Raw genomic sequence first — 16,440 nt, forward strand, 5'->3', positions numbered from 1 at the left:
AAGTAATCAAAACAGTATGGCACTAGCACAAAAGGACAGACATATAGACCAAAAGAATAGAGCTGAGAGTCCTGAGATAAACTCAATATATCCATGGTCAATTGATTTTTGACAAGGGTGCCACAACCATTTAATGAAGGAAAGAACAGGCTCTTCAACAAATGGTGCTGGGAGAAATGGATATCCATATGCAAACGAATGAAGCTAGACTCCTACTTCGCACAACAAACAAAAATTAACTCAAAATGGATCAATTATTCAAATATAAGAGTTAAAACTTCAGAACTATCGGAAGAAAACACAGGGGAAAATCTTTATGACCTGGGAGTTAGCAATGAATTCTTAGATTTGACCCCAAAAGCACAAGCAATTAAAAAAAGAAAAATTTACAGTCTACGGTCTATATCCAGAACATACAAAGAACTCTTATGACCCAAAAGCAAAAGAACCTATTTCAACAATGGACAAAGGACTTGAACAAACATTTCCCCAACAAAGATATACAAATGCCCCCAAAACACATGAAAAGATGTTCACCATCTTTGTTGAAATGCAAATCAAAACACAATGAAATACCATTTCATACCTATTAGGATAGCTATAACAAAACCAAACCAAACTAAAAAAAGGAAAATAACAAGTATTGATGGGGATATGGAAAAAACTGGAACCCTTCCTACACTGTTGATCAAAATGTAAAATGGTGCAACTGCTGTGGAAAACAATTTAACGGTCCCTTCCTAGGTATATACTCAAAAGAACTGAAAACACATATTCAAATACTTGTACACAAATGTTCATAGCTTCATTATACACAGTAACAAAAAGGTAGAAACAACCCAAATGTCCATCAACAGATTAATGGATAAACAAAATGTGGTACATATCCATATAATGGATTATTCAGCCATAAAAGGGATGAAGTACTGACACATGCTACAACATAGATGAACCTCAAAAACGGGATGCCTACTGAAAGAAACCTGACACAAGAGATCACATATTGTCCATTTACATGAAACAGCCAGATAGGTAAATTCATACAGACAGAGAGCAGATTAGCAACTGCCAGGGGATGAAGGGAGGGTATAATGGTGAGTGACTGCTTAATGGGAATGGGGTTTTCTTGGGTGATGAAAATGGTTTGGAATTAGACAGATGTGATTGTTGCACAACACTGTTAGTATACTAAATACCACTGAAATGCACACTTCAAAATGATTATTTTGTTATATGAATTTTACCTCATAAAAATTTTCTTTCTTAAAAGATTCCCCTATCAAATCCTTATTTCCTTTCTGCCAACACTTTCCATTCCCACTATTCCCATGCTATTTCAGGCCCATTTTGTTGCGTTTGAGTCTTCGATAACCCTCTAAACTAGTTTTCTTACTAATTCAATGTGTCCTGCTCCAACCCATCATCCATAAATACAGTTGTAGTCACACGATATTATTGCTCAGAAGTCAACAGTGGTTCTTTATTGACTACCAAATTAAGAGAAATACTCTTCCTAGAATCTATAGCCCTCTCTCCGGAATGTCCTCACTCTTCCTTTCTCGGCTTATGGTAGAGTACTGAAGACAGCAAAGAGTTTGTAATTTTTTTTTTAAAGATTTTATTTATTTGACAGAAAGACAGACACGGAAGAGAGAGAGAGAGAGAGAGGGCACGCGCGTGCGCACAAGCAGGGGGAGCGCAAGCAGAGGGAGAAGCAGGCTCTCTGCTGAGCAGGGAGACCAATGCAGGACTCGATCTCAAGACTCTGGGATCATGACCTGAGCTGAAGGCAGATGCTTAACCGACTGACACACCTGGGTGTCCCAAAAAAACAGCACAGACTTTGAATGACGCTTTGGGTTCAAATCCCAGCTATACCACTTACTGTGGAAACCTGAGCAAACTATTTCACTTTTCTGAGCTTGGAAATGGAGAAAACACACTTTCTGTCACAGTGCTCTAAGAAGCGAATAAATTTTAAAAAAGTGAATAAAATAGAACAGTACATATAGTAATTGTTAAATAAAAGATTCTTTCCATAACGCCCTGCAATGAAACTATCCTAAATCTTAATAAAAACGGGCCAGTTAAAAACCCCTGAAGAAATAATATTTCAACCTTCAGGATTTTATTGCCTTGTTTGCTAGTTTGTTCTTAAAACCTTATTAAAATTTCTGCCTACTGGGGCACCTGGGTGGCTCAGTCAGTTAAGCATCTGTCTTAGGCTTAGCTCATGATTGGGGTCCTGGGATTGAGTCCTGCATCAGGCTCCAGGGAGTCTGTTTCTCCTTCTCCCTCTGCTGCTCCCCCTGCTTGTGTTCTCGCTCTCTGACACATACATACATACATACATAAATAAGTAAATGAGTAAATAAGCAAATAAAATCTTAAAAAAAAATACTTCTGCCTATCAAAAACCTACCCATTCAAGAAGTGCCATTTCAAATAACAATTTTATTTAACTCACTTTCCATTTTGTGTTTTCCAACATCCTTCATTTCCCATTATCATTCCCCAATAATGTTAGCTCTCCTTGTTAAAGCACCCTAGCACCTTCTGCTTCTCAGGTACTTGTATCACAGCATTTCTTGTGTTTGTCTTTTAAGCTCATCTCCTATAGCCATCAGCTTCCCGAAAGGAAGAGCATTCCATGTCTCACCGATCTTTTGCATTTCCTATACAATTTAGAACTGTGCATTCATCAGATTCTCAATGTTAGACTGATTAAAATTGAGAGTGATATAAGCAAATACAAATTTTAAACTTGAAATTAAAGGCTAGTTCCAAAATGATTTTTTTTTTAATTCTGAAAAAGATGCCCAAGACTAATTATACATTGTCAAAAAAAGAATGAGAATTTTTGGACAGACCCACCCATTAAACTTCCAAGTAGGAAAACACCAAAAACAACCTATTTTAATCTCAGACACCAGAAATATTTTAGGGAAAAGAACATAAGCTTAGAATATTTGTTTCCTATGCAACACAAAGCCCTCTGTGATCTCGTGAGCATTTCTTCAACCTCATACGCCAAGGCATATAAGCTCCTCAGTACCCAAAAAACCCAGGCCCTTGCAAGACTCTGAGCCTTTGCTCATGATTTTTTTTTTTTTTGGCTTAAACATTTATTTCTCATAGTTCCGGAAGCTTGGAATCCCAAGATCAAGGCTCTGACAGATTAAGTTTCCAGTCACCTTCTTGCTGTCTCCTGAGGAGAGGCAGTTCTCTGGGGAGGACTCTGAGAAGAACAAATGAGGAGAGGCAGTCTCTTGTAAGGCACTAATCCCATTCATAATGGCTCCATCCTCATGACGTAATCAATTGAAAGACCCCACCTCCAAATGCCACATGATGGTTTGTTGTTGTTTTTACCTCAAACACAAGCCACCCTTATTCTTCAAGACTCAAACAAGGTATCTTCTCACCAAAAGAGAACAGATGTATTTCTCTTTTGTGCCACTACTGCTCTTTGTAAATATTTTTAAGGCAATGTTTGAACCTCTGTATACCAATATTTATTTCTATGAGAACAAACACCATGTTTTTAATCACTTCTCTATCCCCACCGACTGGCCCATATTAAGTGTTCCATTAATGTTTATCAAGTGCATGACTGACAAATGCATGCATAATTGAAAGCCTGCTTTTTTCTCCCCTGCTTACAATTCTTTGAGAAAAAACTGCTTATTGCCCTTTGTCTCTATTGCTAAAAAATGGTCTTTCCTATCTTCTGTTACCAATGAGAGAATACATGGAAAAGTACTTTATGAAATTATACAAATGTAAAATATCAGCATCTCTTAATTTCTCAATTATAATCGGCCAACAATGAGCTCACCCACAACAAGCAGGCTCCCCCAGATCAAGGTATTAACTTTTCTAAATTATTCTCAACTTCATAGTTAGTTCTCCACAATCTTCCTAATTTTAGTCCCCTTTGCATCAAATCTTTCTAATCCACTGCTTATCTGATTCTAATTCTTTCTCTTTAGTCATAATGGGTACACCAGTAAAACTCTAACAACAACAACAAAAACCCTTCTAAATTTAAATTTTAGTCCTGCTACTTGCTGGTCAATCTGATCTTGGTTATTTATCTTCTTTAAACTCCAGTTTTCCAGGTTTGTGAAATGGTGGTGTATTAGTAAGTACCTACCTTCTACCATTTGTTTAAAGAAGTTATATGTAAAGCACCCAGCACAGTACATAGCAAGCAGGCACTCCATTAATCAATGGTAGTTACTACTTCTAGTGCTTCTGGAATTTAATTTTTTCAAAAACACTTACATCTTTATTATTGCATTTTATAGCTAGACTTGGCCAAGTTCGGGAGGGGATACTCAGGTCTGAGCACTGAGGATGTGCTCACTCAAAAATGAGGCAGTCATTTTTATCATTAGCTTTGTTCAAAAAACCAAAAGTGTTAGTATAGCTTCCAATCCGCTCCTCACTCCTACCCACCGGTCTATCTTCTCTCCTCCTACAGCACTGCTTCTTGATCAAAACAATATATTAACTCCTCCAAGTTATTAAGAATCTGGTTAAGCACTGTGAATATTCCAGTCACGTGACAGTTGTCTTCTTCCTGAGGCAAATCGTTGTACACATAACTACTTTTATACAACCTGGTTTCAAAATCCTTGATATGCTGGATGCTAGTATTTGGCAGCATCCAAGCTTCTCAATAGCACTGTTAAAGTGTATCTATCTATCCAAAGTGGATAAACTATGTCATGTTTCATTTGGCCAGCACACACATAAAGCAGCTATTTGCATCCTTTCACTTGAACAAAGATTTGAATCAATGCTATCACGAACTGCATTGAAGTTCTTTAGCACCCACAATATCATAGCAGTTTTTCTTTTTAAATTTTTTAGAGGGGGCGAAGGGCAGAGGGAGAGGGAGAGAGAATCTTAAGCAGGCCCCACACGGGAACCCAACCAATGCGGGGCTCAATCCCATGACCCCAAGATCATGACCTCACAGCAGCTCTTACTCATATAAAGTCCTGCCAGGCCAGGTTCTCAGCAATCTTTTCAAGTCCCTTTAAAAACTTAATGTAGAATTTTACATTATAATGTCTGTCCCTATTTACCTTGTTTATTTCTATCTCAGTTTTACCTTTCAAATATGTATGTGAATTCAATGTATTAGTAATTCTTTCGGCCTTAGTCTTCTTTTCTTTAAGCATGTCATCTTCCCTCCATCTAAATCACTGACTAAATAAATGTTCAACAGAATAAGGCCGAAGAAAATATTACTGATTCTAATTCTTTAAAGAACTTTAGTTCTGGTTTTTATGTTCCTACTTCTTCAAAACCAGTTTCTCCCTCATGGATTTTCCCTTGATTTCTATCACATGTAAGACCGATCAGTTGTTTTACCAGGACTATAAGACTTTTAGAGTTAGAAGGGACTTTCCAGGATCATCTAGTCTTGCTCAACTCTCCCTCACAAATAATAAGAAGTCAAGAAAGTTTAGTTATATACCCTTTGCCACATGGTTAAATAAGTGGCACATCTGGGAGCAAAACCAGGGAATTCTAAATACAAATAAATGGTGTTCTTTCCATTACAAGTTTTTATTTAAATTTTTGTATTTTTATCTGTTCATTTCATCTACATAAGATAAATTATTTTTTATTATTCTCTGTTTTATCTAAAATACTATACCCTCTTTGTTTATTCTAGCCACCATACAAGGAACACATATTTGTATCTTCTACTGCAAAGCAAAATAAATACAAATTTTGTAATGAAAAAAGGAATATCTTGGTTTCAAATCTCAAGCCCTGACCCCTCAGGTCTACAAATGTATTTAAAATTATCGACTTTCTGAGGCAACAGAGAGAATGATAACTTTATCACTGTATTGATATATATATAATGAATCACCATATCAATGACACAATACATTCTTTTTACACCATTTCTGGTTGACCACCAAGTGACCATCACTTATGACCAAGCCAAGATATGAAATCCACTGTTCTAATATTAAATAACAACCCCCATCTACCTCCTCACCATGTAAATTCTATGAAAGTTAGTTTTTCGTTCTATGATTTTTGTCTGGCTTGCAGCAGGCTCTCAAGAAAAATATGTTGATAAACAAATGAATAAATTAATAACTTTCCAAAAGGAAAACTAACCCAAAAAGTGATCTAAAAATGTATTAACTTTTCAAAGAGTAAACAAAAGAGAGATATTCCAGAAGGATTCATTTGGCCACCAAGGTTAACTGAAGAAACAAATGAGTCTTAATATTACAATTCACGACATTCTTTCTCAACAAAGTACTTGCTCCTTTTCCATTCTGCCTGAAAATGAATCTCTCAACAGGTTACTCTTTGTTTCCTCAGATTCCTTATGCATGAGACTTCTATAACAACTCCTCTGTTCATTTTTCTAGAAACACCAAACAAATGTTCAAAGAGATCAAATCAAGTTCACTATCAAAAGATCATAAAAAGGCCATTAGCAAATACATACATTAGGCTCTGGTAAATTAGTATCAGTATTACAATAAGACCGGAACTCAAAATAACCCAGTAATTCACTAGTTTCTTTCAGTGCTTTCATTTTCTTTGTATGCAGCTGCTCTCAAGACTCATTTCAAAATATCAAATCTCACAATTACAAAAAGAGCAATTTCTAGCAATCCTACACTGATTAAATCAAAACATTCTCTTCACTGCTTTATAAAATGTTATCTTCTATATTGTTCCTCTAAAATCTAAGTAAAAAGTACTAAAACAGTATTATGTTAATTCAAATACTGAGGATGAAGGAATTTGCTCACCTAATCCTTTCTTTTCCTCATATTTTTATAACTTAATTCACTTCAAATGTCTATGCTAAGTTCAAAGTTACCAAATTAAAACTGCAAACTCATTTATATCCTTTTTCTCTTTATTTTTAAACACCGATACTAAAACATTTTAAAACCATATTACTTATCAAAGTCAAAACTAATATTATTTGAAGTATCACCAATCATTTAGCTTATGTTCATAAACAACATAAAGCACCAGTCTATTACATAAACACACCAGGTTCCATATACTTTTTCTTTAAATTCGCAAAAGTGAAAAATCTAATTCAAAAACTACAAGAAAACTATGGATTTAATAAACAGATGAACTTACTGAAAAAATCTTTAAAGACGCTTAACCAATCCATTTTGAATAAAAATCCCGTGTTCTCTTTTGTCAGTTTGTTAACACAACTCAGGATAATCCTCAGTGAGCTTCCTGGTCTGTTCTGCAACACTGAAACTCCCCACACCCAATCCATGTGACTTGGCCTACACCCAGGCAACAGAAAGTTTTTCTGAGGCTTCTCTCTTTCTAAAACTTTTCCCCTCTGAACTATAACAGAACCTGTAAAACAAGTATATCATCATGGCCACAAATGTTACCTTATTATTCAGACTTATTTTAGAAAAAGATTTAAAGTATGCATTTTCAATAGTTGAAAAAATATTCATGCATTCACTCTCTCCTTTGTTTTCTCCCTTTTTTCTTATCTTTCAAACAATGTCTCCACCAGCACGATCATTGTGAAACAAATCCATTAACCACATGGAACATTTAAATTACCAAAAAGGGATTTAGAAATTCTGAGAAAGAGAAGGCTATGTGATTCAAAAGCTGGAATTACATCATTATACAGGAGAACTAAAAATCATTAACTTAAAACAATGTTTTCACATATCCTGTAATATAGGTAGCAATAACTATAATATAGTAATAAAGTTAACAGAGATATTCTAGGACTTAAATAGATATAAAGTCCTTCTAAAATCATCTCAACAATATCAGAAAATAGTATGGAAGTTTTCCCAGGCATATTAACAAATAATAAAAATTCTATCTAGTTGGGCTTTTTAAGTTTATATGCACTAATATCTAAAGCTGGGATATATTTCCATTTTGCTCTATGATATTAGGTTTTTCATGATCTTCTGTTTAAACATTTGCTCTAGGCCCAGGTACCAGTATCCTTTTAAAAAGGAACAAAAACGTCTCTCTAGGTGTAGCTCTAATCCTTTTTGTGCCTTCACCACTATCAGGCCTAATTTCTTGATAGAAGTTACCTTAATTTTCCCCAATACCTCCGATCTACATGCTTTCAATAAGTGACCAATATTTACAAAATCAGAAGTACTCCTGGTCCTAACTATGGTCTCTTCACTTAAAAAATAATAATAATGGTCTTATTTGCAAAACCTTAAAATCTTAATAAAAGGTAACCTCAGATACAGCAGTTGAAAGTCAATGTGAAAATCCAGATTAATAACTCCATTTATTAAACTACCTTTAGAATACTAGAAATTTATTCACTCACAAACCAATATTCCAATATTTTATATTTACTTTGAGTTGTAATATATTTTAGTTTTGGCTATTTTACAGTGTTAAAAATAAGATTTGTCTTCTGCTGATAACTGAAAGAACACTCTAGAATAACAATTTTGAATAAAAAATAAAGCTAAAATAAAGCAGTTAGTTAATAATATTTCATATTTGTCAATCATGCCACATAACTCCCAAACTATTTTTGCAAAGAGAAATTTTACTTTCTCATCCCCATATATACAAAGTAACAGCATGTTTGCCTGAATACCAAAAACGAAATTCTGTCCCTCCCATTCCTTCCTGTCAGCCAAGGAGAGTTTAATTAAAAGAAAAAAGAAAGAGGCCAGTCCTCATCTGTGCATATTTCCTTCCTATCAGCTCAGCCAAGCCCACTGTGAAGCCAGTTCCATTATCTCTGGCCCTAATGGAGAGCTAGTAAAAACAAACAAACTTTACAGTTAGAGGAAGAAAAAGGGGAAAAAAAGAAAAACGAAATAAGAAATCAGCTTTGTAGATGCTAATCTACAGTAATAATCCACAATTTTAAACTTTTATCAAATGCAAAAACAAAATGATGGTTTTTAAAAGCAAAATTCAAAATATAAGCTAATAAACGTTAAAATACAGCAACGTGCCATGTTAAAAAAAATTGCCTTAATGCCAAAGAGGCAATTCTGAATCTCCCTTATTTATATCCTTGTCTCAATTAGATGCAGAATTTACCTAAACTTCAACAGGCACTTGCAGTTCAAGGGGCCCTGGCTGGAGGATCAGATTCAGTCCTGCTCATTGGCACCACTCTGGTTTGACCCTTGAACACCAGCGAGATTTATAGAAACACCAGCCCACTAACACTTATGGCTTTTAATACTCTTCTGACTTGGCTGAATACCTGCTATGAGCAAACTTACCTGGCCTAGCTGAAATTCTAGTCTTGGCCTTTTCTAGCCAATTCTGCCCAATGCTGCCAAAATCCTATACAAAGAAACAAGCTCTAGCATCCATTTAAAAGAAAGTATTATTGGTGTTTTAATACAAAAATAACTTACCTAACGTATCCTTCAGGTTTTTTACAATAGATGCTTTCCGAGCGCTGTTTTTCCTCTCCACATAGTTAGAAGGCACAAAACCAGTTTTATTCATGGAGTTTCGAACTCGCCACCAGGACTTAGAGTCATCCAGAAGCCATAATCTCTCATTCTTCTTGATGTCCAGCTCTTGTTCTTGTTGGGCCACATAATCAAATTTGGCTACTACCACCACTTCTTCTGCCATCTTTCAGCAGCTTCAGAACTGTAACCACATACAAAACATTTTTATAAGGTCTAGTAGTAGTCTACATGCTTTTCAAAAAACCTAAGTAAAAACCTAAAAGAACTGAAAGGTTGAAAGGAAAAATATGAAAAAACATAAACAAAAACAGGCAATACTAATACTAATCGAATACTAATCAAGACAAAACTGATGTAGCTATATTAGTAATACACAAAAAGGACAAACCATTAAGGCAAACCATTACCAGTAATAAGGAAGTTCACAATACAATTGAAGGTTTTATTAAATATACATAACAAACTCATATGTACCTATTAACATACTTCCAAAACAGACTGATAGAACCACAAAAAAAATGTCACAAATCCATTGTCACAGAGGACAATCTTTAACACTTACCTCAGTAATAAATCAAGGACACAAAAATTAATAAGGCTAGATAAGAACTGACATCAAAATCATTAAGTCTGATCTAATAAACATACAAATATTACTTCCAAGCAGAAGAGTACAAATAGAACATATATAAAAATTATCAAATGTCAGGTGATAGAGAAAGTCTCAATAACTTTCATGTACTTGGTATCCTACAACCATATTCTCTGACAATCATTACAAAAAGAGCTTTTTAAAAACCTCCTGTTTGGGAACTTCTAAAACTTCACGTGTCAAAGAAGAAATTATAATAGCATTGTGAAAATATTTAGAGAAGTAAAATAATAAAAAGACTTTATATAACCAAACTTGAGGGATGCAGCAAAAGGAGTGTACAGAAGAGATTCCAGTTGTAAATAGATCAGAAAAGTAAGAAAACCTTAAAATAAATTAATGAACTGAGTATCTGTCTTAAGCATTACAAAAGCATTACAAAAGAATGATATAAAGTAGAAAAAATGAAATAATATAAATAAAAGTAGAATTTCATGAAAGAAAACAATGATATAGAAAGAAGGCTCAACAGAACAAAAAGGTAGTTCTTTACCATGACTGATAAAATGGACATAGTTCTGGCAAGACTTATAAAAGAAAAAAGGAAAAAAACAGACCCAAATACCAGGAATGAAAAGGGAGTCATAATTAGAGATGCTGCAGATATTCAAATCACCTGGCAATACTGCAAGCAACTTTATCAATAAATGTGAAACTAATATGTACAAATTCATAGAAAAATAAAAATTAGAAAAGTAATAACATTTAATCCGTCATTAAAAAATCTTCCCATAATGAACATCAGGACCACATGGTTTACACGCAAGTTCTATTAAAATTCAAAGAACAAGTAATTCCAATTTATACAAACTCTTTCAGAACAAAGAAAGGAAAATTACAAGCCTAACTCACTCCTGAATTTATTAGATGCGTTCCCTGCTTTCTTCAGAGAGATTAATTTACATAAACAGCTACCCCTGGCTTAGCAAGCAAATAAATTCAGCTTTTAGTTTTGGATATTGAATAGCATTCTCTTTCCTTTCTTTTTTTTTTTTTTTAAGATTTTATTTATTTATCTGTCAGAGAGAGAGAATGAAGGTACACACATGCAGGGGGAGCAACAGGCAGAGGGAGAAGCAGGCTCCCTGCTGAGCAGAGAGCCCGATGTGGGACCCAGGATCATAACCTGAGCTGAAGGCTCAGGTTTAGCTTAAGGCTCAGGTTTAGCTTAACCGACTGAGCCACCCAGGCGCCCCAGCATTCTCTTTTCTCAACAATGAAAGAAGTTGTTCAATATTCTCAAAGAAATGCATTTTAATCTAGAATTCAACATCCACTAGCACTAAAGTACAGATACTTTGTGTTTATACGGTAGATGCTTTTTGGGGAGCATTGCAAGGCCTCAAAACCTACCACACGTTCTTCTGAAAGAATGGCTCAAGTGTGTACAGTAGTGAAATAACTAATAATGCTAAAATAAGAGGATGATGTGGTATTCAAAAAACAATAAACAGAGAAACCAGAAAAATCAATTTGTATTCTTGCAATTTTTGTTTGAATTACTTGCAAATAAAAAGTCTAAAAAATTACTACCACATGATGCAAAAACTTTACAGTGAGTGATGACTTTCCAAAGCAATAGAAAGCAGAGAGGGTTTTTTTTCAGGCATACTTGAACACTGACTCTGATTCCTTCCCTGTGGGAACCTGCACACACACACCCTTATAATTAATCTTTAAATTTAGTGAAATTTAAATGGAATTTATTCCGAATCTTGACAAAAACTGACTTTAAAATTTATCTAGAAGACTAATCACATAAAACCGGCAAATGACATTCTATAGAAAATTAGCGTTGATATGACACTGTAGGTTGTATACCCAGAATTTTCTAGTTTCCTATCAATATCCCAATTATCCTTCCAGTTGTCACCTTACTATTATTGTATTAGTCATGCAACTTGGTGGGGACTGACCCTAGTTTCTTTTTTTTTTTTTTAAGATTTTATTTATTTGACAGAGATAGAGACAGCCACTGAGAGAGGGAACACAAGCAGGGGGAGTGGGAGAGGAAGAAGCAGGCTCCTAGAGGAAGAAGCAGGCTCCTAGCGGAAGAGCCTGATGTGGGGCTCGATCCCATAACGCCAGGATCACGCCCTGAGCCGAAGGCAGACGCTTAACCGCTGTGCCACCCAGGCACCCCCTGACCCTAGTTTCTAAGCTGTATTTGGGTTAGTCAAAGCTGTTTCCTCCCATCAAAAGGATAATAAGGGAATGCTACAAAATTTGACAACTTAGAAGAAATGGACCAATTCTTCAAAAAACACAAAGTACCAAAACACACTCAATATGAAATAGATATTTGAATAGCCCTGTAACTATTCGGGAAATTAAATTCGTAACTTAAAAACTCCATCCCCCAAAAGAAATCTCCAGGTCTAGATGGCTTCTCAAGAATTCTACCAATTATTTAAAGAATTTACACCAATTCTACATAATCCCTTCTAGAAAACAGTAGAGGGGAAATGGAGAAATACTGCCCTATTTATCTTTGGTATTAATAATAATAATAAATTGGTTTTAACTGATGTCAAAACTAAACAACAGTATAAAAAGAGTAAAATACCAACCAATATCCCTCATTAATGTAGACGCAAAAATCCTTAACAAAATATTAGCAGACAGAATTCAGCAGGATATAAAAAGAATTAATACTCCATAACCAAGTAGGGTTTTTTCCAGGGATGCAAAGCTGGTTCAACATATAAAATTAATCATTAATCAGTATAATTCACCACACTAACAAGCTAAGAAAAATCATACGAGCGTATTACTCAATGCAGAAAAAGCATCTGACAAAATTCAACCCCCATGATAAAAGTTCTCAGAAAAACAGAAATAGAAGGGAACTTCCTCAACCTGATAAATAGGATCTACAAAAAACCTACAGCTAACAATATACTAATGGTAAAAGACAGATGTCTTCCTCCTATAATCAAGAACAAGGCAGATATCTGCTCTCACTACTCTTACTCAACAAAGTGCTCCAAGTTTTAGCCAGTTCAGCAAGGTAAGAAAAGAATATAAATGGCATATAGATCAGAAAATAAGAAATAAAACTCTCCTTATTTACAGATGACATGACTGATTACAGAGAAGATTCTAAAAGCTACAACCCCCCCAAAAACGAGAAACAAAACCCCCCAAACCCTCCTAGTACTAACTAGTGAATTCAGCAAGGTCGCAAGACACAAGATCAACATGCAAAAATCAACTGTATTTCTAAGTACAATCAATGAACACATGGACACCAAAATTTAAAATGCAGTATCATTTACAATTACATAAATAAAAAAGGAAAAAAATGAAAGAGGTACGAACCTAACAAAACATGAAGGAGACTCTATGCTGAAAACTACAAAATGCAGATAAAAGAAATTAAAGATCTAAATAAAAGTGTTTCTGAAATAGAAGACTCAAACATAGTAAGGATGCTATTTTTTCCCAAATTGATACATAGGTTTACATAATTCTTATCAAAGTCCCAGCAAAAGTTTTTTGTATGTATAGACAATATTATTCTATAATTTTGAAGGAAAAGCAAATTAATTATTAACTAAAATATTTTAAAGTCAAAATAAAATAGGAGGAAACTTATTATATAGCTAAAGTAGTCAAAATTGCATGGTACGCAAAGAAATAGACATGAATATCAATGGAAAAGAAAGAGAATCCAAGGGATGCCTGGGTGGCTCAGTTGGTTAGGTGTCTGCCTTTGGCTCAGGTCATGATCCCAGGGTCCTTGGATTGAGTCCCACATCAAGCTCCTTGCTCAGTGGGGTGCTTGCTTCTCTCTCTGCCTGCCACTTCCCATGCTTGTGCGCTCTCTCTCTGGGTCTCTCTCTGATGAAGGTACAAAAAGTAATTGAGTGGGGTAGGGAGAAGCTTTCTCAACAAATGCCGCTAAAGCAAAAGGACATCAATAGCCCCCGCCCCAGCAAAAAAGTCCAAGACCTAATCTCACACCCCTTATGCAAACACAAACTCAACAGGAATGACAACCTTAGACGTAAAATTATGAAACTTTAAGAAAAATATATAGGAGAAATCTTCAGGATATAGAGCTAGGCAAAGAGTTCTTAGACTTGACACCAAAAGCAAGATCCATAAAGGAAAAACTCAACAGTAGAAAAACAAATTCAGTTAGAAAACAAGCAAAAGACATGAAGAGAAATTCAATGAAGACGACAGAGATGGCAAACACATAAAAAGATGTTCATCATCAAGAAAACGCAAATTAAAACCATGCTGAAATGTCACTACACACCTATCAGAATGGCTAAAATAAGAGAGTAACAATACCAAATGCTGATAAAGATATGTTGAAACTGGATCACTCATACATTGCTGAAGAGAATATGTTAAACGACATAGATGCTCTGAAGAAAAAAAAAGTTTGGCAGCTTCTTGTAAAATTAAATATGCAACTACCATACCAACCAACTATACTCCTGGCATTTATCCCAGAGAAATGAAGACTTATATTCACACAAAAACTTTTACATAATGTTTATAGCAACTTTATTTGTAATAACCAAAAACGGTAAATCACTCAGATGTCCTTCAACAAGAGAATGGTTAAACATAGTGTGGTACATTCCATACCAAGGAATATCACTCAGCAATAAAAAGGGAAAAAATAATAGATACATGCAAAAAGCTGAATGTATCTCCAAGGAATTATGCTGAATGACCAAAAAAACCCAAAAAAACAAAAACAAAACACCAATCCCAAAGTTTATATACTGTGTAACTCCATTTATATGACATTCTTGAAATGACAAAATTATTTTGATTGCCTGGGATTAAGGAGGGAGTAGGATTTGGAGGGAAGTGGGTGTGGTTATAAAAGGGCAACATCAGGGATTCTTGTGGTGATGAAAAAGTTGTCTCTTGACTATATAAATATTAATACCCTGGTTGTTATACTGTACTATACTTTTGCCAGATGTCACCACTGGGATAAACGAAGTAAAGGAGACACTGGATCTTTCAGTAAGTTGTAAGAGTTCTTACGACTGCCTGTGGATCTATAATTGTCTCAAAATTAAAAGTTTAAAATAAAATACACTGATTATAGATAAAAAAGCAAAACAAATAAAATTTAGAAATATTTTCACATTCCTGATAAAAGGAAGTCTTTTAACACCACAATTTCAGTATTAGTAACTATAAAATGAAAATGTTTAACTTTTATACAGCAAAGGATATTAGTACCTGCTGTTGCTGTAACAAATTATCACAAACTTAGTGACTTAAAACAACACCAATTATCTTACAGCTCTGGAGGTTAGAGGTATGAAATGGGTCGTATGGGCTAAAATCAAAGTGTCAGCAGTGTTGTATTCCTTCTGGTGGCTGTAGAGGAAAATCTAATCCTTGCCATTTCCAGTTTCTAGAAGCTGCCTGCGTTCTTTGGCTCATGATTACATCACCCTGATCTTTAGTGTGATCCTCACATCTAATTTGCTCACTTTAACCCTTCTGCCTCCTTTCATAAGGACCTTTATAACTTACAACGGGCCCACGACGATAATCCAAAATAATTTCCCCATTTCAAAATCCTTAACATATGCAAAGTCTCTTTAACTATATAACGTAACAGGTTCTGGACATTAGAATGTGTACATCTTTGGGGGAGCCTTTATTGTACCTACCACCAACATCAAAAAACAATGAGACTAAGTTTAAAAATTGGCAAAGAACAAAGAGCAATTATGTAATAGAAAGGACAGTCAAAAAGTACTGCAAAAGACTCTAAATGCCCTTATATAATTAAAGAAATGAAAACTAAAATTGAGGTATTATTCTTTATCAGAGTAACAGAAAAAAATCCGTTTATTTAATGCTCCCCAGAATGTACAAAATAAGCCTTCCCCTACATACATTATTGACATTATAACTAAAAATTGATATAAAGCTTAACTTTTTAAATTGTGTAAATTTTCAACACATACAAAGTAAGGAATAGTATAATGAATCCCATACCTATCACCCAACTTCAATTAATACTATGATTTTGTAGGTCATTCATCCCCCAATTTTGGGTGGGGGTGCTGGAATCCTACGATTTCACCTATAAATACTAACAGATAAGAACACATACCCCACGAAAATTAGCAACAAATCAAGGGGTCTTTTACCTTTTTTGCCATGGTCCCCCACCCCATAGCAAAAAGGTTAATAAGTCTGGTAAAACCTATAACCCCTACTCAGAATAAGGTCTTATATGCATAAAAAGACATGACATTGCAAATAAAATAAACTATACTGAAGTTCAGTTATTAACATATTTTTTAAAAACTTGTACTGTTA

The 16,440-nt window shown here is 34.7% G+C and overlaps 1 protein-coding gene across 3 annotated transcripts in view; it reads right to left on the reverse strand.

Annotated features, from left to right (window-relative positions):
• The window catches only part of NCK1 (NCK adaptor protein 1), a 76,609-nt gene that overhangs the window by 10,975 nt on the left and 49,194 nt on the right, over nt 1-16,440 (reverse strand). For 2 of the 3 annotated variants that reach the window (XM_040636779.1, XM_040636778.1), the window contains exon 2: nt 9,411-9,654. In XM_040636779.1, the coding sequence (XP_040492713.1) occupies nt 9,411-9,636 (226 nt within the window). In that variant the 5' untranslated portion in view covers nt 9,637-9,654. Of the gene's footprint in view, nt 1-7,149; nt 7,278-9,410; nt 9,655-16,440 lie in introns of those variants that run through there. The other variant, XM_008708220.2, reaches the window with a different exon arrangement.

This window comes from Ursus maritimus, unplaced genomic scaffold (genome assembly GCF_017311325.1).
Source record: "Ursus maritimus isolate PB19 unplaced genomic scaffold, ASM1731132v1 scaffold_20, whole genome shotgun sequence".
NCBI classification, from domain to species: Eukaryota; Metazoa; Chordata; class Mammalia; order Carnivora; family Ursidae; genus Ursus; species Ursus maritimus.